This window comes from Mesoplodon densirostris, chromosome 14 (genome assembly GCF_025265405.1).
Source record: "Mesoplodon densirostris isolate mMesDen1 chromosome 14, mMesDen1 primary haplotype, whole genome shotgun sequence".
NCBI classification, from domain to species: Eukaryota; Metazoa; Chordata; class Mammalia; order Artiodactyla; family Ziphiidae; genus Mesoplodon; species Mesoplodon densirostris.
Window position 1 is genome coordinate 69086142 of NC_082674.1, and position 23575 is coordinate 69109716.

At 44.0% G+C, this 23575-nt stretch overlaps 1 protein-coding gene across 1 annotated transcript in view; it reads right to left on the minus strand.

Moving 5' to 3' along the window:
* SLC9A2 (solute carrier family 9 member A2) overlaps nucleotides 1-21618 on the minus strand; it is an 87573-nt gene extending 65955 nt beyond the window's left edge. Inside the window, exon 1 of the mRNA XM_060117718.1 lies at nucleotides 21309-21618. Coding sequence (XP_059973701.1) covers nucleotides 21309-21618 — 310 coding nt within the window. The remainder of the gene's footprint in view (nucleotides 1-21308) is intronic.
* Nucleotides 21619-23575: the final 1957 nt, after the last annotated feature.

Sequence of the window (23575 nt, forward strand, 5' to 3'; positions counted from 1 at the left end):
ACAAGGATGAACCCTGAAAATGTGCTAAGTGAAAGACAGAGTCACAAAAAACCACATACTGTATGATTCCATTTATAGGAAATGTCCAGAATAGGCAAATCTACAAAGACAAGGTAGATTAGGGACTTCCTAGGGCTGGGGCAGGATGGGGAAATTGCCCAGGCATAGCTAAAATATATGGAATTTCTTTTGGGAGTGGTGAAAATATTCTAAATTTGATTGTAGTGATGGTTGCACATCTGTGAATATACTGAAGACCATCAGATTGTACATTTTAAATGGGTGAAATACATGCTATGTAAATTACATCTCAATAATACTATTCAAAAAAATCCATGGGTCAAAGAGGAAGTCTCAAGGGAAGTCAAAAAATTGAACCGAATGAAAATGAAAATGCAACATATCAGAAGGTGGGACACAGCTAAAATAGCACTGAGAGAGAAATGGATAGCACTAATGCATTCATTAGACAAGAGGAAAAGTCTCAAATCAATAATCTAATCTTCCACTTCAGGAACCTAGAAAAAGAAGAGCAAAATAAACCCAGAAGAATCAGAAAGAAGGAAACTAAAGATAAGAGCAGATATCAGTGAAATTGAAAACAGAAAAATAGAAAAAAATCAGTGGCATAAAAAGCTGGATCTTCTCCAAGAGTGATAAAATCGACAAACCTCCAGCAAGACTACCAAGATAAGAGAAGACAAAAATTGTCAACATTGGGAATTTAAAAGGGTACCACTACAGAGCGGGTGGACATCAAAAGGATGGCAAAGGAATACTATGCACAACTCTACACATACATATGACACCTTAGATGCAATGGACCAATTCCCTAAAAAACAGAAACAACCACAACTCACCCAAAATGAAGGAGATCAGTTGAAAAGCCCTGTAAAATAAATTGAATTTGTAACTTAAAACGTATCAAAAGAAAAAAATCTCCTGGCTCAGATGGTTTCACTAGTGAATTCTACAAAACAACACCAATTCTACACGATCTCTTCCAAAAAATAGAGGAGGAAAGATTTCCCAATTCATCTTATGAAGCTAGTATTACCCTGATGTCAAAACCAAAGACAGGACAAAAAGGAAAGCCAGAGACCAATAATATCCTTTATGAGTATTGCAAACACTGTATTTTAAAATAAGAAATATGTTTTTTGTCTTTTACCCTCAGTTCCCGGCACAGAGCTCCTAAAACCCTTGGTATTTCCTAAGTGTCTTTTGTTATGTTAATGAGGTCACTTTCGGAAAGTCCCTGGGGCCCCTTATCTTGTCTGCCCCATGAGGGAGGGGCTCCTTAAGGAAACAAAGTTTCACCTGAGAAATGAAGAGGAATAGGAATTGTCAAAGCCAGGGGTGGGGGTGGAAGGATCTTCCAGGGCAGCGGGAACAGCACATGCAAAACTCTCTGGAGTGGACATGACTGTGGTCCATAGGAGGTGCTGCCAGAAATCCAAGAGAGAGGGTGAGAATGACCAGTCCTGGCCTTTTTGTCCACAGCCTGGATTTACCCTGAATTAGTGGGAAGTAGTAACACCTGACATGGTCGAGGATATGAAAAAACAGGTACACTTTTCAATCAAGACATTGACAAAGTGTTTTGAGAGGACAGTGTTGACCCACGGGGCTCCCTGCCCTCAGTAACACTGTGCCAAAGTCTTGAGAAGAGGTTTCTTGCACTAGACCACTGACACTGCCTTTGATCTGGCTCTTTTCCGGGGATTTTACTCCACATCTACGGAGAGACACACAGGGAAAAGGTATGAGCTGCACATGTTCTCTGTGGAGCTTCCGATACCTGAAAGCTAAAAATTGTGTGCCTCACCTTTTATCACAGTCCCTCACTTTCCTACTTCCTACTTTTCTAGCTGTCTTCTTTAAGTTTGTTCTTTTGTTTCCCAATGGAATGCATAGCCAACTGGTTTATATCTCATTACACTAAAGGTTTATGGTTTTATCACTGCTGGCAATTTGCACCTTTGTCTCAATGTTGTTAAGGTTGTAAGAACTACACTATAAAAGTAAAACCTTCACTTTAACCAAACACAAAAGAACAAATATTGCATGATTCTACTTATATCAAATACCTAAAGCAGTCAAATTCACGGAGATAGAAAGTAGAGTAGAGGTTACCTGGGATTGGCAGGAGGAGGGTGGGGACTTACTGTTTAATGGGCAGAGTTTCTGCTGGGGAAGATGCAGAAGTTCTGGAAATTGATAGTGGTGATGGTTGCACAACACTGTGAATGTACTTAATATTGCTGAATTGTACACTTAAAATGGTCAAAATGGTCAGTTTTATGTTATATATATTTTACTACCATGGAAAAAAATCTTCACTTTCATTTTTCACTTTCCTACTCATTTTTGTTAAATAATTATGGCAAAGTAAAATGAAATACTGACAGAACTGCATAAGCACTGCTAAACAAATAAGCATCAAAAAATGATGTTGCTAAAACTGATGTCTGCTGATAGGCACTGTCACCATGCATATCACCCCAAATACTAACTGGTTGGCTGATCCCCGGCCTCTGAACTGGGCCTTTGAAAGGCAACTCTAGGAGCACTGATATAAAATGAGCAAAGTCTGAGCTCTTCAAAAATGAGAAGCAAAAAAGAATTTTTCTGCAAATCAAAGGGTAAAAAAAGTAATTTTTACAAAACTGATCACAGTAAGACATCAGAAAAAGGGAAATGGGTGAGGAAATTATAACATATTAACATGATATAACAATCTACTGCTGCACATGTTTATTATATCAATATTTTCATGGGTTTATTCAAAATAATGGTCAGTGAACAAGGGCACAAGAAGAGTTACAATATTGTTTTAATTATATTTAAAACTATTAAATTCACTTATTTTATTCATCAAAATATTTTAAAGGAAAGCGCTTACATGGGACCTGAGAATCTACTGAGACTCTAAGACCAGATATTCTTTTTTTTTTAATTTTATTGCTGTATAGTTGATTTACAATGTTGTGTTAATTACTGCTGTATAGCAAAGTGATTCAGTTATACAATACACATTCTTTTTCATATTCTTTTCCATTATGGTTTATCACAGGATATTGAATATAGTTCCCTGTGCTATAAGGATCTTGTTGTTTACCCATCCTATATATAATAGTTTGCATCTGCTAACCCCAAACTCCCAAGCCATCCCTCCCCCACCCCCCTCCCCCTCAGCAACCACAAGTCTGTCCTCTATGTCTGTGAGTCTGTTTCTGTTTTCGCAGGTATGTTCCTTTGTGTCGTATTTTAGATTCCACATGTAAGTGACAGATATTCTTACTTAAATTGACAAAACAGGGAAGTTTTCTCAAGGGTAAATAACACTTTCACTTAGGGTACGAATAACTGTCAGGGTGACATTTGATTTACCCACAGAATTTACCTTTCACAGATGACGAAGCTGCTGTGTGATTCAACTAAACATCAGAGGCAACGTGAGAAGGACCCGCCGGCCTCCTGACAGCCATCCCAGCACTGTTTCCACGCCTGGGATCCTTATTCAAGGTGTAAAACAAGAAAGCCTCTCACTTAGATATTCTATAACAGCCTTCCCATACTCCCAATGGTAAGAGTATGTCACCATTTGTATTTACTTATTTCTCTTTTTGTAACATGATCCCACTCTGAGAATGGCACTCATTTTGATTATTATTAAGTGGACTATGTAACACATTCCAGGTGATCCTGAGTGCATCAGTGTCCCAAACAACAGACTCTGCTGCCTTCAGTATAACCAGGTATAAACCCGAGAAGCAAAATTTCAAATAACATGAAAAAGTCTGGACCACAGGTTGCAAACTGGCAGGCCACGGGCCGTCATGGCCGGCAGGCCTGTTTTGTTGTGTTCATCTGGTGTTTTTAAATACAGAGCTAATATTTGGAAACAGAGTTAGCACGTACAAATTCTCTTGTCTGGTTTATCTTGAAAAGATCAGCAGATTGGGCCCTTTGCCCCCCTCTCCATACCAATGTGTGCAGGGGGGCAACCAGCTTTAGCCAAGACAAGGGTTGCTCCAGCTCTCCAGGTCCTCCAGCTCTCCTGCCTGCTTCCCCGACCCTGGCCCCGCTACAAGCATCTCACGGGACCTGCTCACACACCACTAGGCCCACTCCGTCTGCTACCTGTCTAGACCTCAAGTCCAAAAGCCAATCTTCAGATGCTACTAAGACTGTAACGGAGACTGGGGTGGGCGGGGGGAACCTTCCATTCTATTTCTCCTCACTAGTCTTTTTAGACTCCTGACTTCAAGTCTCAGCTGTGGCAATGAGATCCCAGCTCAGGCACTGAGATTCCCTGAATTAAACATCTGGCTTCCCATCTCTTAAGCAAGTGAGTGAGGGGCCAGGGGCCTCCCTGTCCCTGCTGGGCTGGTTTCTGCCAATGGGCTGAGTTCTCTGACACGTGCCGGCCAGCGCATGGAGGTGGTGACGTTCACTTCTGCAGGCGGACGTAACATCTGAGGGTACACTGCCACTGGCCTGGGAGTTTCCTGTCCACCGGAGGCAGGTCAGATCCTGATCCAATCCCGGAGCCAGGGCTGGGCACGGATTCGACTCACGCCCTGGTTTCATCACCACCTGCACTAAACCCATCCTTCAATCTCAGACTCATCATTTCTATGCCTGGGCCATCGGTCAGATGAGATCAATTCCCAGTATTATATATTCCTCTGTATAAGAAGCTGGGCGCAAAGAATTAGCCTGTATCTAATGAGCAGGAAAAGTATTTTTGCTGAGTAGACTCTGCAAATATCCATAGCCAGAAATTTCATATTTAGTTTTTAACTGGCAGCCTCATGACAGACTTAAAAGTTGTGTGTGTGTGTGTGTGTGTGTGTGCCTGTGTGGCGGTGTGCATAACACACGCAGACAAGGACACACACACACACACACACACAGAGTCATCCATGAAGCCCTTCAGGTTCATGGTGCTTCATGTAAGATACTGTATCCAAAGCTGACGGAGAGTTTCCTGTCACAAAAGGACACATCTGCTGGGGCCAAAGGCAGAGGCAGCTGGAGATGCTGCTTTATATATATATACATATACATATATACACACACACACACACACACACACACACATATACACATATATATGGAGGGGGGAGACTATATCTCTCTAGATTTCAAGAAATGTCACAAATCGAAAAAATAACAAGCTATCCCTACAAATGACAGAGTTCTTTGGTTCCCACCCATGGAGGTGTTTGGGAGGAACCAGGCTCTGAGTAGGACTAGGGTGGCTGGGAAGATGCTCCTGGCACTGGATCCCTCGGTCCACGGGGTCCTGGGGGCCAGCAGACAGGCCCAGGGGCCTCCCAGGCTTCCGCTGCCCCATCAATCCGGGGCAGGCCAGTCACAAGCAAAGTTCTCCTGGCTGTTAAAGAGGCTGAACCAGGGTGGGGGGCCCAGTGAACACGTGGCAAAATAAACAACCCATTGATACAGCCCCCCATCTTGTGCCTCACGGAATTCTAGAACCCTCCAACATCTCTTTAAAATCTATTCCAATGGAAGGACAAGCACAGACCCCATTCACTAGAGGGCTATGTCCGTGGTCCACAAGGTCACTATTTGTCCAGGGATTTTCCAAGTGATTGACATGCAAGAGACTGGCTGGCTAATCAGCATCAATGTAAAGTATACGTATGATAATTATTTTGCATAACGATCTTGGAAAAAGCAAATGAATCTCTTCCTTTCCAAGATAAGAAACTGTGCTTGAAGTCTGAGGGACACCAGTGAAGAAACAGTAAATAAATAAACAAACACACTGTACTCTTCTGTAATCTTATTTCTCACGTCTTCCTTAGAGTTATTCATGGTTTTGAATTTTCTATTCAGTTGTTTACCATTAGCTGGCTTTCAAAAAACCAAAACCAGTTATGTACTTTACTGCCTTGGCTACTTCCTGCCAAACAGACCATCTTGGATTACTCTGGTAACGGGTCATACTCTCCTTCCTGAAGCCACAGGAGCAAGGGGACAGGGGGATGGGTTCCAAGGATGTTCAGTTCTCGCTATCAGCACACTCAGATTCTAGGGCAGCCAACAGAGGAACGACATGAGGTTTGTATCGTATCAATTTTGCAAAATGTTCCGTGAGCACAGTGCAGCCGAGGTGGGATACACATCCCGCACCATCCAGACAGACAGCCTGGCAAAGATCACCCCCAAAACTCACCAAGGCAGCAACTCTGCCTCAGGAAATAACAATGACACCGGACAGTTGTCAAAGTATTTCTGCATATATGACACCTGGGCGTGAAATACGTGCCTCCCTTCACGTATCTCATCCGGAGGAGTAAAGTGAGCTGGGGGAGTTTCTCACACAGCCAGATGGGAAACAAGATCCTTGCTGGAAAAATGCTGAGCGCCGGCCCTGGCCACGCTGAGTATTCTTATTTAGAAAAGTCTCCAGCTTGTGTTTCATGTGAATTGCAGCTCAGAACGGTCGCAGGACTTGTTCTGCATCCGTCCGGACTGCAGGTTTAGATTGTACGACTATGAAGCGAATCCTGCAGCCCTCATTCGGGGCTCAGCATCCTTAATTTTACTGGGTTTCATCTCCTTGTGGCTCTAGACCCCCATTTCTTTTTCTTTCTTTCTTTTTTTCTTCATTTTCCATTTTAGCGAGAGAAGGCGTTTGACCAAGAAAGGATTAGGTTTGGAAGAGATCGTTTGGAGGGTAAAAACTTTCCAGTGTATAGGCATTGTTTAGGGGGAATTACAGAACCCAGGGAGTAGTCAAGTTCTGGTGACTGTTTCAGAACAGACCTGCTGAGCCTGCTGGCAGACCGGGGCGGGCAGGGAGGGAGGAATCTCTGAGCTGGGGAGTGGTGATAAAACTGTAACCTAGATTCAAAATTCTCCGTGCAGGGCAACGGTTGAAAGCAATTTTTCTTTTATTGCCCCGGGTTAGATGTTAAATCCTGGGATTTGTCTTTCAGCCCATGTGTTGGTAAATTAGTCATGGCAATTTGAGTTTTGCTGTTTGCCCACTGTCATCGTGAAGTTGTACAAGGCTATCCAGGGAGCCTACCCCATCCACCCAACCACCTTGTGCCAGAGTTTTATTTTCTGTTTGGTTTTCAGTCCTCGAAGAGCCTGCCTTCCAAACAAATTGACCACTTGCATAAAATAAGCAGATCAAAGTATAAGAAAGGAACCCACAACTGCCGGTAATTGCTACCTGATTTCATTTTTCAATCAAGTGGTTGCTTGCACTCAACTCTAGTCAGCAGTGATTTACATGGTGGGGACCTATGGGCATACTGGGGCCTCGGGCTAAACTAAGAAAGTGCCCTATTTGGCAAATTTACACTCTTTTCCAAACGTCCTAGAATCATAACATTTTTGTCCACTTTGCTTCCTCCCTGGCTTCTGATTACCAGCTCAGTGGTCTTCATAAACCCACGGGTCGTACCATTTGCCTTTCACTGCAAAGACCACCAGGGTTTCAAGGAACATCAGGATGTATGAATCTTAAGGATCGTTATGTAGATTCTTATGGCTCCACCTTCATCATACTTAGTATGCTTCATCAAGATAACAGTCAAACCTACTAACGCACTTAGTGGAAAAACGGAGGACCGGAGTCCTGTCAATGATGCACATTTGTCCAAAGATTTAGGATCGGTAAGTAACAACTCCCCTGATGTCATGTGACTTCAAAACACAAAATTGAAAACAGTGAGATCAAATGAAAAGAAAAAAACAAACAAACAAAAATCACTGCAGAGAGTAAAGTCGTTAAATACATACATTAGCTACCAAATCAACCAATCCCTTTGGCAAAACCATCAGCACTTAAAAGCCGGGTTAAGGATGAGGTAAAACAAAATAAAGACTCCTGTGAGAAGCAACATGGATGCTAGATGTCAAACAACTGAAAATATAAAAGAGTATTGAGAATGTAGACACGGTAAGTTTTACCACCCAGCGTTCCAAGCTCCACAGAGGTAGACAAACACAAAAGATACAACGTATCAATCCCAGAAACCTCTACAGGAGGAAGGAGGGACAGTGAGTACAGAGCAGCTAATAAACAAACAACCACATGTCAGACAGTGATAAAAGCCCTACAGAAAGTCAGCCGGGACTACAGGGCACAGAGAGACTGGGGCTGGAGCTGTTGCAAGCTGGCAAATATATTTTCTAATTCCCTTAAAAATGTGAGCTCAAGCCAGAGGCGGCATCTTCCTGGCCTTCCAGACAGTTCACCAGAGAAGGCACAAGGAATGATGCCCATTCTCCTGCTTCCCTGGTGGCACAGTGGTTGAGAGTCCGCCTGCCGATGCAGGGGACGCGGGTTCGTGCCCCGGTCCGGGAAGATCCCACATGCCGCGGAGCGGCTGGGCCCGTGAGCCATGGCCGCTGAGCCTGCGCGTCCAGAGCCTGTGCTCCGCAACGGGAGAGGCCACAACAGTGAGGGGCCCGCGTACAGCAAAAAACAAACAAATAAGCAAACAAAAAAAACAAAAAACAAAAAGAATGATGCCTATTCTCCTAAGGAGACCAGCTGACACCAACAGTGTATCATTCCCAACCCTGCGGAAGGGAAACTTCAATCAGGTAGAAAAGGGGGGGCTTCCATTTCTCATCATCCCTCCTCCTCACCATTCCAGTGTTTTGTTAGAGAAAATGTACAGTCAGCCAACATGTAATCCTGCTTTAGGGTACTGGTGATAGAGAGGGTCGGCGGACAGTTTTAAAATAGCAATAATGACTTTGGGTAGCATTTGTTTTAAAACTCATTCCCATCCAGATTCCTAAAGGAGCCCCGTGTGTACACAAAGGGACTTGGAAATCTACTGAAAGGCGCATTTCCCCTGCCTGTGTGTGAGTGGACATGTCTGGGGACCCCAATGACACTGAGTAGACTCAGCAGCTCGGGGGTGTCAGGATGAGGGTCTGGAAGAGAGGCTGCCCCTGCAGAGAAGGGCTCACTTGACTCTGAGTCTTCAGTTTCAAGACAGGAACCTGGGATAAAATGAAGCATTTTCTTTTCCATTGTAAATTAGCTTACAAAAGCAGAATGATGATTTTTAAATGTGTGCAATATCAGATACCGAAATATGCATGATTTAGAGAGAAACTTTTGCATAACACCAACAGCAGGAGACAGGAACATCTAGACAATCTGACGACTTGCTACAGAACCACTGGACAGGAGAGACTTTGGGGGGCATAATGCTCTGAGGCTTTGGAGAAGGAAACAGGACATCTGTTCTCATCCAAGGGCTAACCAAATCTCCAAGGCCTGTAAGGCAGCAAGTTTTCTAAGTGGATTAACTGTATCCTCCCAACAACCCTATCAGGAAATGACTGTCATTATCCTACACATGAAAGAACTGAGGTTATAGAGGTTTATTAACTCACCCCCGGATCCACAGCTAGTAAGTGGGTGAACTCAGATTTTTGGGCAACAGAGCCTAAGTCACCACACCAAGCATGTGCAATAAACACAGACGCATGATAAGTGACTGAGTGAATTACCATACAAGCGAGTATATTTCAGAGGGAAAGGGCACAGTATTAAGATATGTGCTAGGACAAGAAATGTAAACCATGAACACCATGGACAAACCAGGATGGATGGTAACCTTCGCTACCACCTGATTTAAGTGAGATGAAACAAAAAGCATCTTTAAATATTATTTAGTTATTTATTTACACAATGATTGTTTATTGAGTACCTACTACGTGCCAGGCACTGTTCTAAACAGTGAGTCAAATAGATAAATTCCCTTCCTTCATGGAGCTTACATCCTAAAGTGTGCATATGTGTCTATGTGCACGTGTGTGTGCGCACGCAGTTCAGTAAGTATGTGTGTGCAACAGTGAAATAGATTTAACATCTTTTCTCCTGTAAATTTGTTGAAGTAGAACTTTGTCCTATTAAAATTTACATGGTAGCTCAAGTTATAATGGGTTGAACCTCTAACCTATGAATCCTTAATATGTTAAAAATATATTTCAAAAGCATTAGAATTCTACCTTCTCTAAGTTAGGGAGGTGGAGAAGGCTAGACCAAGATTAAGGAATTTTAGATGCATGTTCTAGCTCTGATACTACTTAGGAGTGAGGTTACTTTGCCTTCTCGTAGCGTTTTCTGTCCTACGCAGTGCAGAGTCACCGTGAGATCACACTCACCTTAACTCTGCAGTCACAACTTGCTTTCACATGTTATTTCAGTTGGTCCACACAATGACCCTACGAAGCAGACAGGATGTTATTTTTGTCCAACTTTACAGTGAAAATCTGAGACGGTCCAAATGACGTAATAAGGCTCCAGCAGGAAACTCAAGCTCAGGCCAGGTTAAGGGTGAGCAAGACAAGGCACATCAAGGCACTCCGGAGACCACGGATGGAGGTCTAGAACTTCATATTCGTCTCCATGGAAGGCAGGGTGACAGGGTGAGGCACAGCAGAGTGACCAAGTACACCTGCCGCAGACCCACCCCTTCCACTTAACAGCTGTGACACCTAGGCTCTCTGAACCTGTTTCCTCATCTAATTTTTTGTTTTGTTTTGGTTTGGTTTGGTTTTGGTTTGCGGTACGCGGACCTCTCACTGTTGCAGCCTCTCCCGTTGTGGAGCACAGGCTCCGGACGTGCAGGCTCGGCGGCCATGGCTCACAGGCCCAGCCGCTCCACGGCATGTGGGATCTTCCCAGACCAGGGCACGAACCCACGTCCCCTGCATCGGCAGGCGGACTCTCAACCACTGTGGCACCAGGGAAGCCCCTCCTCATCTAATTTTTAAAACTGGGGTTCCTAATGGTGCCTGCCTCCCGGGGTTGCTGTGAGGATTAAATAAGATAATGGGTGTAACGCACCTGACCTAAATACCTGGCATGGAATAAGGCTCCATCCTTGTTAGCTATTGTTACTCTATGAAAGAAGCCACCCAGCCTCACCCATCTCCACCCTCCATGCCACAGTAGAAGACTGTGCTGGGGCGCATCGCACCGCTTAGGTTTCCCAGCCCGTGGATCACAGGAAACAAGCTCAGGAATCGGGAGCAGCAGAAACGGCAGTGGCAGAGTACAGAAATATGGCAACGGGGTGTTTCACGGCCCTGTGCCTCCATAGGGGGCGTCCAATGGTTAACAAAACCTTTAGGCTGCCTTAGAGGAGTTCCTCCAACGCAGGGTGGGCATGTGTACTCTGTTTCATTTTCAGTTGAGATTGCTAAACGTAATGGTGAATTTGATTTTTCTGTCTTTCAACACGTGAGCCTTTGTATGCCAACACTAAGGAATGACATGAAATTCACCTTTAAACTATGACTTTGTCCTTGCTGGTTATCTATTTCATATATAGTAGTGTGTATCTGTTAACCCCAAACTCCTAATTTCTCCCTCCCCCGATTTCCCCTTTGGTAACCATAAGTTTGTTTTCTATGTCTGTGAATCTACTTATGTTTTGTATATAAGTTCATTTGTAACATTTTTTTTAGATTCCACATATAAGTGATATCATGTGGTATTTGCCTTTGTCCAGTTTACTTCACTTAGTATGATCATCTCTAGGTCCATCTATGTTGCTCCAAATGGCATTATTTCATTCTTTTTCTTAGCTGAGTAATATTCCATTGTGTGTGTGTGTGTGTGTGTGTGCGCGCGCGTGTATGTCTGTGTGTGTATACACACACACATATATACACACATATAAACATATATATACATATACGTATACACGCATATATATGTGTATATATGAAGGAAGAGGGGAGGGGGAGGAGGAGGAGTGGTATATATGTACCACATCTTCTTTATCCATCCCTCTGTTGATGGACATTTAGGTTGCTTCCATGTCTTGGTTATCGTAAATAGTGCTGCAATGAACACTGGGGTACATGTATATTTTTGAATTACAGTTTTCTCCGGATGTATGCCCAGGAGTGGGATTGCAAGATGATATGGTAGCTCTATATTTAGTTTTTGCTTTGTTTTGTTTTGTCTTGTTTTTTTGCAGTATGCGGGCCTCTCACTGTTGTGACCTCTCCCGTTGTGGAGCACAGGCTCCGGACACACAGGCTCAGCAGCCATGGCTCACGGGCCCAGCCGCTCCGCGGCATGTGGGATCTTCCTGGACCGGGGCACGAACCCGCGTCCCCTGCATCGGCAGGCGGACTCTCAACCACTGCGCCACCAGGGAAGCCCCAATATATTTAGTTTTTTAAGGAACCTCCATAGTGTTCTCCATAGTGGCTACACCAACTATATAGCACAGAGAATTACACTCAATATTTTATAATAAGCTATAAGGGAAAAGAATCTGAAGAAGAATATATATATATATATATATATATATATATATATATATATACACACACATATATATGTATTGAATAACTGAGTCACTTTGCTGTACACCTGAAACTAACACAACACTGGAAATCAACTCGACTCCAATTAAAAAATTAAATTAAAAGAAATTAAAACATATGATTTTGTCACAACCACAAAGAAGGCCTTCAGAGAGATTCCTGTGCCCTCCCCTGGAACAACTGAAGAGGGAGAGGAATACACACATCTTCAAACAGGAATAAACTATAAAAGTCAAGATGAAGAAAGCCCTTGGACAGTGATGAACAATGTGCAGGATTGTTGCAGGAAGTACATCAATTATGATTCATTACATTTAAGAGATGTAACTGCAAGAGAGTAAACTATAACTGTGCGTGTCTCATTCAGCATGACAAGACACCCATGTTCACACATGGGTAATGATGTAATGAACACATGTTTCTCTTGGCCTAAGTTTCTTTTGCTATAGAAGTAAAATCTTAGTTGTAAATGTTTTCCTTCCCTACAGAGTATCTCATATTATCCCCATGGAAATATTAAACAGATGACACAGATAAAGATCCCTACTTCTACTAATTAAATGCAAGAACTAAGTAGGGAAGACTTGCCAGGATCACAACGCAAAGTTGATGCAGAAGTGGAACTGAACAGGGTCTTCCTACTTCTAATCTGGAGATATCTTTTCCAAAATGTAGGTCCAACACTTCTTCAACTGCTGAGCTATTTATTGCTCTTCTATCCAAGTATGGAAATATAGCAGATAAAACAAAGGCAGAATAATCAAATCCTTCATACTGAAAAATTAGGAAAGTGCATACTATTTTCACCTTACATTAAAGAGAACCCATTATGATAGTCCATAAGGAGGACATGTCCATGGACTTTAAATATTACATAGAAAGCACTTTTTTTAAAAGTACCATGTAAAATGTCAGTGAGTAATCCAACAATGTGGACACAGAGCCTCCTCTTACTACAAACATATAATATTGATATCTAGCCACGCTCAAAATAAAGGAAAATGTATAGGAAACCAGGAATAAGGAGAGAAATCAAAACAAGAGATGTCAGTAGGATTTCAAGCCACAGTGAACCAGGGGGATTCCAGACAAAATACCTGCCCTGTGTGCTAGGATCTGACGTTTGAATACCTACATGAGGACAAGAAATGTGACTTCACACCAGTAAGGGAAGGACTCGTGCATAAATTCCTGAGTTCCAAGAGCTACTTTGTCCTAAATAAAAAAATAAATAGTAAAAGTTGCCTATAGCCAGGAAAAATGGAAGGAAACATGTCAACTTTTTATGGCAGAGGGAAAATTCAACTGTGAAGTATAAAATTCAAGGTCTACCCCACCTTATAATATATATATAAGATCTATTTACCTTGAGTCATTTAGGAAAACCAAATTCTTGAGTCATATAGGAAAGCCAAACTGAGAACCAAGTTAAAATCAAGCTAACACTAAAAACCAATCACTGAAACCCTGGGTCCCAGCAAGAGCACTCAAAACCATTTTGTAAGAACCTTTCACAGCATGAGGAAAACAGACCACTACCAAGTAAACATCCCAGAAAACATCTCAGAATTTAAGTTATGCGCCAAAAATCATACAACTACAAAATATGTAGGAAAATGTACCTGGGATGAGAGCCAAGGCAGTCTGGCCTGGCTCCTGCTAAAGCAGGTAATCATATTAAAACTGAAGTGTAACCACAAAAGGAATAGAAACAGAATGTATGATAATGTATTAAAAAAAAGAAGGAAAAATTTGACTAAGCCAAAATATGGCAAGAAAAGAAAACTGAAGACACCAAGTAAAAGCACAGTAAACAGAGAGCAAAGTCCAAATATATCATTATGCACAATATATGTAATTATATGTCTCCTTAAACTACAGATATTTGAAAATTTAAATTAAAGATACAAAATCAGCTACAAGTGGTTTAATGAGCTACAGTTAAAGGAAAATTATCCAGTTGATTTGATAGTTATGGTAAGGGAAAAGATATGTCTGGAAAATATAGATGTGAAAAACATAGATACAGAAAAAAATACATATGCAAAATGAAGTTATTTTGAATAGCAGTAGGAATATATAAAAAATAGACTCTGAGCCACAAAAAAATTATTTAAAATAGGGAAGTTAATACGTAACTTAAAAAGTAAAGGAAGAATTCACTCAGAAGATATAACAGTATTGAACTAGTATGTACCTAATAACATAGCATCAAAATATTGCTATATAAAGCAAAAAATGAGAAAATTACAAACAGCAATTGACATCACAATCTTAGAGGTTGATTTTAATGTACCCCAGAACCTAAAATATAAAGTAGCCCAAAAAATTAGTAACGCTATTAAAGATTAGAACACCGTAATTTGAAATTTCATCTAGTCCTCTGTGGGTATGTATATAAGCGTGTCTGTATATGTGCACATGTGCCTGTATAAAACCCTGCACATGATAAACAGAGAATACACAATCTTTTTCCAGCAAGCCTTGACATGTATTTTTAAATGACCACCTATTAAGTCACAGAGGACATCTCAATCAGTATCAAAAATCAACCAAGTCTATATAACCAAAATGGACTAAAATATGAATAAAATAAAAAATAACCACACATCTCATTCATGTTTATTAATGAACTACTACAATTCTAAATAATCAATGGGCTACAATTAAAAAAATCTCAAGAAAATTTTAAAATACTGAAAACTGAACAGTGAAAACTCTTTATATCAAATCTATGCAATGCAACTAAAATAGGATCAGAAGGATATACTTCTAGCCTTAAATACATATATTGCCATTCCTCTAAGTTATACCCATTTGGGTCATGAGAATTCATATTTAAGAAGAGTTTCATTTAATACTATTTCATCTCATAAAGCATTTATTTGACTTCATAAAGACCAAATTGGATTTTACAGACTTTAAATTGGTGGCTGATACATCACGCAGTCATCTTTTCAGTTTTATCACTAATATGTTGTGTTAAGTTCTCCTCAGAATACAGATGGTTGCATCATCTCGCTGAATTCTTTAGTCTTTGCCATGTTGTTTATTGTTATTATTATAATTTGCAATAAAGATAAATTTACATAACTTAGAGTATCATGAATACGTTTTATTTGTAACATCGTCAAGTGTCAGTTTTTCATTGCTTTGAATTTAATGAGAACAAGTAGTCATATTTTGAAAAAATATATTAAGGGAAAATGGCTTATGAGAAGTTATAACAACTAAAGTAAACTACTGAAATACCTTTGTCCATTTTAATAAGACTAATGTCATTTAGCCATGCCAACTGTGGAGCTTATGAGTTCATAAAAATATTTATCATTGAAAATATTGAAAGCAATGTTAAATATGTTTTCAACTGTAAGTGTTTTTTCAGGGATTAATTACCCTTGTAAGGTGGGAGTCAACATATTGGAAAGCAAGTAAATTCAATAATTAATGAGCTAAGCTTTCAATTCAACATTTTTTTAAAAAAATAACAAAATACGCGCTTCCCTGGTGGCGCAGTGGTTGAGAATCCGCCTGCCAATGCAGGGGACACGGGCTCGTGCCCTGGTCCGGGAAGATCCCACATGCCGCGGAGCGGCTGGGCCCGTGAGCCATGGCTGCTGGGCCTGCGCATCCGGAGCCTGTGCTCTGCAACGGGAGAGGCCACAACACTGAAAGGCCCATGTACCGCAAAAAAAAATAAAAATAACAAAATACACCCAAATAAAGTAGGAGTAACTAAATAATAAAGTTCAGAAATTGATAAATTAGAAGCCAACCAGAATCTAATTCTTTGAAAAAGAAGCCAACCAGAAAAATGTATAAACTTCTATGAATTTTGATCAAAGTAAAGAAAGATAAAAATAACAATATTAGGAATAATAAAGTAGAACTTAAATACAAAGTGGAGATTTTTACAATCATAAAAAATAATTTTCTTCCCATAAGTTTAAAAACACAAATGAAATAATGACTTTCTAGAAAAATAAAAATACAGATTCCAAAACTGAACTAAGAGGACATAGATAAGCCAAACAACTATAAACTTTAAAGCAATTAAATCATTGGTGAAAATCTACCCATATACAAACCATCCAATTCACTTGGTTTTACAGTGAGTTTTTTAAACCCTACAAGGAACAAATAAGTTTACACAAAAGGTTCTTTGTATACTTCTTTAGGGCTTCAAGCTATATGAAAGAATTCTGTAAAAAATAAAGCATCTTATTAATGATAAATATTATTCTCATTCTTAAAGTTGATACAAAGAGTAATATTTGGGGTAGAAAATCACCTCCTATTATTTTTAAAGGTACAAAAATATGTCTGTGGTAGAGTGCAGTGATAATTCTAGAAGGCACCTGAAACAGTCTTTAGAAAGAGACCCACTGAAGTCATCCTTTGGACAGAAAACAGGAAATGTATGGTTGGCCCAATAGGAAGAGTTGGAGGTTTTGAGACAGTAAGAAATTAGAAGTCTTCTTTGAGCTTTATTAGGAACAAACACAGGCCATCAGGAGGACCTGGCTTTAGACGTATGTTCAAAGTGAGATGTGGTTCAAATAATAAGTGAAGGCCATGAGCTTCATCCACTGACCAACCAGCCAGTAAATATGCTTCAGGAAAACAAAATATGACAAAAAGAAACAGATCAAAGGCAAGGATAGGTTTTTCCAGAGATCAGGATCTCAGTAATCAGGTGGATATATTAACCAAAGAAAGTCTGGTTTCTATTTTAAATTCAGGATAGTCTGGAGCCCAGAGGAGAAACCTTCATGGACCAAATGGCTTTGTCTTTCCCTTAAAATAATAATACAAGTTATTTAATTTCAAGACAACAGGAAGAAGAGAAGTGGAAAATGCTGCATCCTAAGCCCAAGTTCAAGGGTAAAGGAAGTGAAAAGGGCAGGTGAGAGCTGACACCTGGAAGAGGCAAACAGGCCAGCTTCCCAAGACTGTAAGATAAATGAGGGGCTGTCTGGGGAAACACAGAGGACACAGAAGGGGGCTTTGTTACTTTAAACAGCAGGGGACCCACTGCTTTGTCCCAGCACCCTGAATGCATGCCCAAGTTTACCCAGTTTAGGACAAATCCCACTGACCCACATCATGGGCAAGGAAATCAGAGGACACAATCTTAGAACACTCTAGGAAAATTTTCTCTTCTTCATTCTTTGGCTACCTATTATTCCAAGCTGTAGAACTCCATCCCTGTATACAGGATTTACCAAGCAAAGTAAGCATTTATAACTGTTTAAAAAATCAACAGTTCAGGGCTTCCCTGGTGGCGCAGTGGTTGAGAGTTTCGCCTGCCGATGCAGGGGACATGGGTTTGTGCCCCGGTCCGGGAAGATCCCACATGCCGCGGAGCGGCTGGGCCCGTGAGCCATGGCCGCTGAACCTGCGCGTCCGGAGCCTGTGCTCCGCAACGGGAGAGGCCACAACAGTGAGAGGCCCACGTACCGCAAAAAAAAAAAAAACAGTTCATTCGAAATATAAACATTCAAAATGAAAGAACAATAAGAGTTCACATGCATGAGGATCTAAGTGAAAAACAAATTGGGAGGCGTTTCTTGCCAAAAAAATTTTTTTTAACTTTTCAAAGGAGGACTGAATTTGCTATGTTCTTCTATTTATTTAACCTACTTCACACACACATACACAACATCACCATCGTCATCATTTTAGGAAACTTTCTTTCCTACAGAACTTTCTTTTTGACCAAACAATTAGAAAGTCGATTATCCCTGATAATCAAGTAAAACAATGAAAAGCTGAATCATTCAATACTCTGCCAAAAATGCATATTCTCACTTCTGACTGTAGTTATTTCTAAGTTTATATTGTGCAGCAATATCAAAAACGATTCTGAATTCACCCTCGGGCATGATTTCAACCTCCTACAAATGCTATTAGGAGCCTCCATTGGGGGCGATCTGTGATCCCCATTCAGCTTAATCACTAGCAACATTTCTCCATGTTCTCTGGGGCAGGTAAGCTCAGGTACATTAGGTACACAGCATAAAAGTACCCCAAATAGAAACCAAGGCATTTTGCATGTGTTAACACTCCTGTTACCCCATAGCCTCACATCCCCCTGCACTGCTCAATTCATCACCCTACCCAAATGTGAGCCAATTAAGTCATATGAGTCCTGCCAAAGCAACAGTTTTTCCAGTGCAAGAGTTAAAGTAGAATCTGAATGGCCAGACCACAGTTTAATGGGCTGTAAAAGTGCCCTTGGTACCAGCACAGTCTTCTCCAAAGCCAAAGAGAAAGCTGAGGGCCTAGGGGAAGTAGAGGGGGGATCCCTGGGCATTTCCCAGCTCCTCTGGGAACAGCGCAGCAGCAAGAGGACAGGGTTGGATTGTATCAAGGCAGCACCTAGAAAAGACCCTCAAGCACTAGCTTTTGGTACTGGAAGCCTACACTTATTTCTCTTGAGAACCGTAGCCTTCACCCCACCACGGTGGTCTCCACTCCACTCAGACCGTTCTGGCTGGGAGATACGAACATCTGTCTGTTTCCATCTCGGCACCACCTCAGGTGCAGGGAGGAAAGAGGAAACAGTAGTCAGGGAAGCTCCACTTTGGGTACAGGCAAAGAGACAGGCAGGACAGCAAGGGCCAGGGAACAGAAACACATCTGGATGCGAACACTGCCCACAGGCAGATAAATACACCTATGAGCTCACACAAGCAAGAACGCCTTCTGATAAAATACCGTACAATTAACATGATAACGTCACATAAGAGGAATGGATTGTGATAGAAAAAAGCAAGTATAAAAAGGCAATGCTCAGAATAAGAACGCTTGGAAAAGGCAGAGCCTAAAACAGAAGCAGGAAAATGCAAGAGGCAGCCCAGTCCAGGGGAACAGGAACCGTAGTGCCAGAAAACCGGCAGAGTAAGCCCTGCTACTCTTCCACCACTCCTGATGGTGGCAATATTCAGCGCTCGCTGCAGGCCCAGCACTGTCCTAAGAAGGGTATACAGATCTCTTCTCATTTAAGCCTGACACCAAACAAGCCTCCAGGGTAGACAGGAAGATGAGATATCTTGCAGAGCCGGCTGGAATTCTGGCTCGCCATCCCGCAGCAAGGTAACTTCCCCGGCTCTCAGTTTCCTTCTATCTGAAACGGGGTCATCATACCTGCCCCGGGTGGTTGTGAAAATTAGAGCTAATGAACTTAAGTGACTACTAAGTGACTACTAGCGGCTGTTATTAGTGTGATTGATCAGATTAAAATAATCAGGAGGGAGGAACAGAAGAAAGAGCTATAATTGAATAGAGATGGCAACAGAGAAGCAGTCATGGAAACAGGGCATGGAAGCACCCCTTCAGTGACAGAGGCTCAGAGAGAGAAACGGTAGACAGAGCCTGCGCTTGGCTCCGCACTTTGTGCGTCCGTGGGCAACTCGGGCAGACTCTCCGAGTTTCAGTTTCCACCTCTACCGAGTGGGTATTAATATCTGCCCTCCCTACTTGGCAGGGCTACTGTGAGGACCGCATGAGATGGCACCAGCGTTTACTATGACAGGGAACGAGTTTATGCAAATGTGCATAATAGACGGGGACAGCCTTTCCCCCTTATTCCATTTCCCAGGCGAAATGAAAACACTCAACTAGTAGAGCCATATCAAAACCAGGCAATTACAGGCTGCAAAGCCTTTAAATAGCACTTGCCTCCTTTGGTCACCATTAACAGAATCTAGTTCACTTAACCTGACATGGAAGGTTTGTTCCGGGCTTACCTCCTGCACCCTGCACTTTCTATAAACCATCCCTGCTTTGTGCTTCCCTCTCAATTTAGGCCTTTGCTTTTTCCTCTCTGGAATGTTGTTCCATTTCATCTCCAATTGACCATCTTCTGCTCATCCTTGAAAACCTAGTTTAAACGCATCCTCGGCATGAGGAAGTGCTTCCCTCCTCCCCACACTACGTATCATCTTTTCTGAATGTCTGATCCCACCCAGCACTTTCCCGGATTATGAGTGCTGTGGTGTATGCCATCTCTCCCACCAATCTCTAGGCTTGGGGATGCAGCAATGTTTCTTTTCATCCTTTATGGAGACCTGAGAGCATGGGACCTCTCAAGGAGCAGATGTATAAAACAGACGCAATAATGCATAAATTCTGTCGACCTGATAACTTTTTGGAATCATTACAACAACAGTAGTTGCCGTATTTTAAATTAAAAAGTATTTAAAATATAAAGTACAAATAACGTAAAGCTCCACGATCCTAACAAAAGTTTATGTGGGGTGAAAATAAATGAAGATGAGAAGCTCCATTCGGAGGCTCCTGCTTTCCAAAGGAGACTAAAAGGTCGTTTGGAAACGTGGGTTAATTATTTTGAAACATGCATCTGGCTTCACTGGCCTCAGTCACCACGAAAGTGCTTCCTGGAGAGTGACAGCCTCAGCCCCGAGGAAGGGAGGAGACAGGGCGTCCCCGTCGTGCTGCAGACACTCAGGTGGCCCTGGTCCCCTTCCAGGCACCTCACTAGTCAGGTGCACAGCAAGGTCTGCGTCCCTGCCAAGGCACGCCTCTCTCCAAAGCATCCAGGGCTTCCACCGTTCTAGCCTGGGTGCTGCTGGCACCCCTCTCCCAGTAGGTGAGACTCATGAACTTCAGCCCACTGCCCTCCTTCCTCAGTAAAGAGGTCTCAGCTTTAGCAGGGGGCTCTCACACTCGGCGTTCCAGGCAGAGCAAGACGCAAATCGCTAAGTTTGTACGGGTTAAAACTCCGGGGCTATTTCCAGGCCAAGGTCCACTCAAGAGCCAAAGCATGAAACTGCCCCTCCCAGGGTCCCTTTCATTGAAGCTGCTCTGTCCTCCCTGCCCTGGTCCACGGGGAGGCGGCCACGACCCAGAGGTCAACTCGCCGATCCGGGCACCCTCCCGGCCTTGGTCCCCGCCGCACCCCGCGGGTCCAGCTCGCTCACCGATCTTGGCCAGGGAGGCCAGCAGGATCCACAGGGTGATCTCGAAGGGGATCTGCACGTGGGGGTAATCCAGGGTGAACACGGGCAGTCGGCTCTCCTCGAACGGCGTCGTGCCCGGAGCCACCACGCTCGCGGGGCTGGGCGGGCTGGAGCTGGTGCCCATGGCCCGCGATGCGTCCAGCAGCGTCTCGGCCAGGGCGCCCGCCGGCCCCGCCACCTGCAGGAGCAGCGGCAGCAGCAGCAGCGGCAGCGGCAGCGGCGGCGGCGGCGGCGGCGTCCGCCGGCTCCGCCGGGTACCCGCCGGCTCCATGGGCTCGGCTCCCCCCGCCGCCGTCGTCCCCGAGCTCGGCCGTCGTCCCGGAGCTCGGCCCTCGGTGCGCTCAGCGCATCGCCCCGGAGCGGGCAGGGCCGCCCGCCGGGCCCGGCACGGAGCGGGCAGCGAGAGCCGCCGCCGCGGGGCCGGAGGTCTGCAACGCACCGGCCGGGTCCCCGCCGCGAGCGGGCGCGGCGCCTGGTGGGCGCGCACGAGACGCGAGGCCACGGCGCGGAGCCTCGGCGCCCTCAGCCGCCCTCCGCCGCCAGCAGCCGGCCCATGTCCCGTCCGCCGCCCGCCGCGGCCCGCAGGCGGGGGCGGGGCGGGGCGGGCGCGGCGCCGGGGCCGCGGGGCGGGAGGACGGGCCCGGGGCGGGCGCGCGACGCACCGGCCGAGCCCGCGTGCGACGCGGGGCCCGGAGCCGCGGGGGCGGCGGCCGCGCTCGCCGGGGGCCCACGCCGCGCGCCGAGACCCGCCAGCCTCGGAGCCGGCGAGCTCTGGGCGGAGGGATCGCGCGGTGGCCGGCGCTGTCCCCGCCCCGGAGGCCGCGGCGGGAGTCCATCCAGGGAAGGGGCCGTCGCGACCTAGGCGGCGCGCGCAGGGGACCCGGGGTGCGGGGCCGGGAGGAGACGCCGGCCCAGCCCGCGCCCCGCGGAGCTCCGTGCCCCGTAGGGAAGGTTCAGAAAAGCCTCCTGTCGTTCCCCTTCCTGGGCTTAATCAGGTCGCGCACAGGGCACGCTCTCGGGGCGCTGAAGCTCCCCGTGCAGAGCTCCGGTTCCCACGCTCCCATCGAAGCCCTTTCTTTTCTTTTCCACCGTGTACGGGTGTCACTCATCGGGCCCCTGTCGCTTCCACTTTTCTCCTCCCCGCCCCCGTCACGAAAAAGAAAAACATCCTCTCTGTTTTCAGGTTTCGAGGTGTCCATGTCCACGAGCAGCAGAATCACCATTATTTCGTGGAAAGCCCGTGATTTGCCGAGCTCAGATTGACCGGCTCCGCTAATTACAGGACGGGCTGTGGTCAGGGCAGGGGAGGGGAGGAAACGTGGTTCTTCTTCTGCACCCGAAAGAGCCTCATCCGCCAGCGCAGCCCGTCCTCCTGGTTCGCACAAGGCGTCTTAGACCTGCCTGCAATCTGCTGTCCCAGCATCTTTATCACCAGGAACTGAAGGGACCCTAAAAGCTGACCAGTTGTCACTCAATTAACTGAAACCATTTTCCCTTCGATATTTAGGAAATAAAATCCTTCTCTTTTCTCATTTTTTAAAATGTGTCCAAACATGGCTCCTGCTATTACACACCCTGCAGTTCAACATTCAAAGCAGATTTTCTTTTCAAAGTTCTAACACAGGGAATCCGTGAAATGTCAGCAGAAGGTACAAGAAAAAAAATAATAATAATAATAATTCTCCACCTAAACAGAACCGTGTAAAGAAAGAACAGCCATCTTCGGACCTTGAAAGTAATGCAGAGACAAGTCCAGGATAAAAATGGGAGGATTCTAGGACCTGGCACAGAACACTTCACGTAATACTTTATAAAGCATAACTGTTTCAAAAGTGCAACAGGACAGAATGTAAGGATGTTCTATCCTCTTAAAAAAAAAAAAATCATGGAGCCATGCAAAAATCTGCCTCCTCTTCTCTATTGGAAATTTTCTGGAAATCTGCTGGAAATTTGTATTAAAGGGTGAGCGTCATATTCCTCGCAAGGAAGGAGCAGCAAATGACAACTGCTTTTTAAAAAATGTGCATCTCTACATGGGAAGCTCTATGCAAGGTGTTTTGCTTGTATTTTTGTTGTTGTTGTTGTTGTTGTTAATCATAAAAGCCAAAGAGATAGACATTCCTGTACCCATTTTATAAGTGAAGAATTATAGATGCAGAAAGATTTGAAAACCATCAAACAAGCAAACAGACTTACCCAAGTTTACAGATCAAATAATGGTCCAAAAG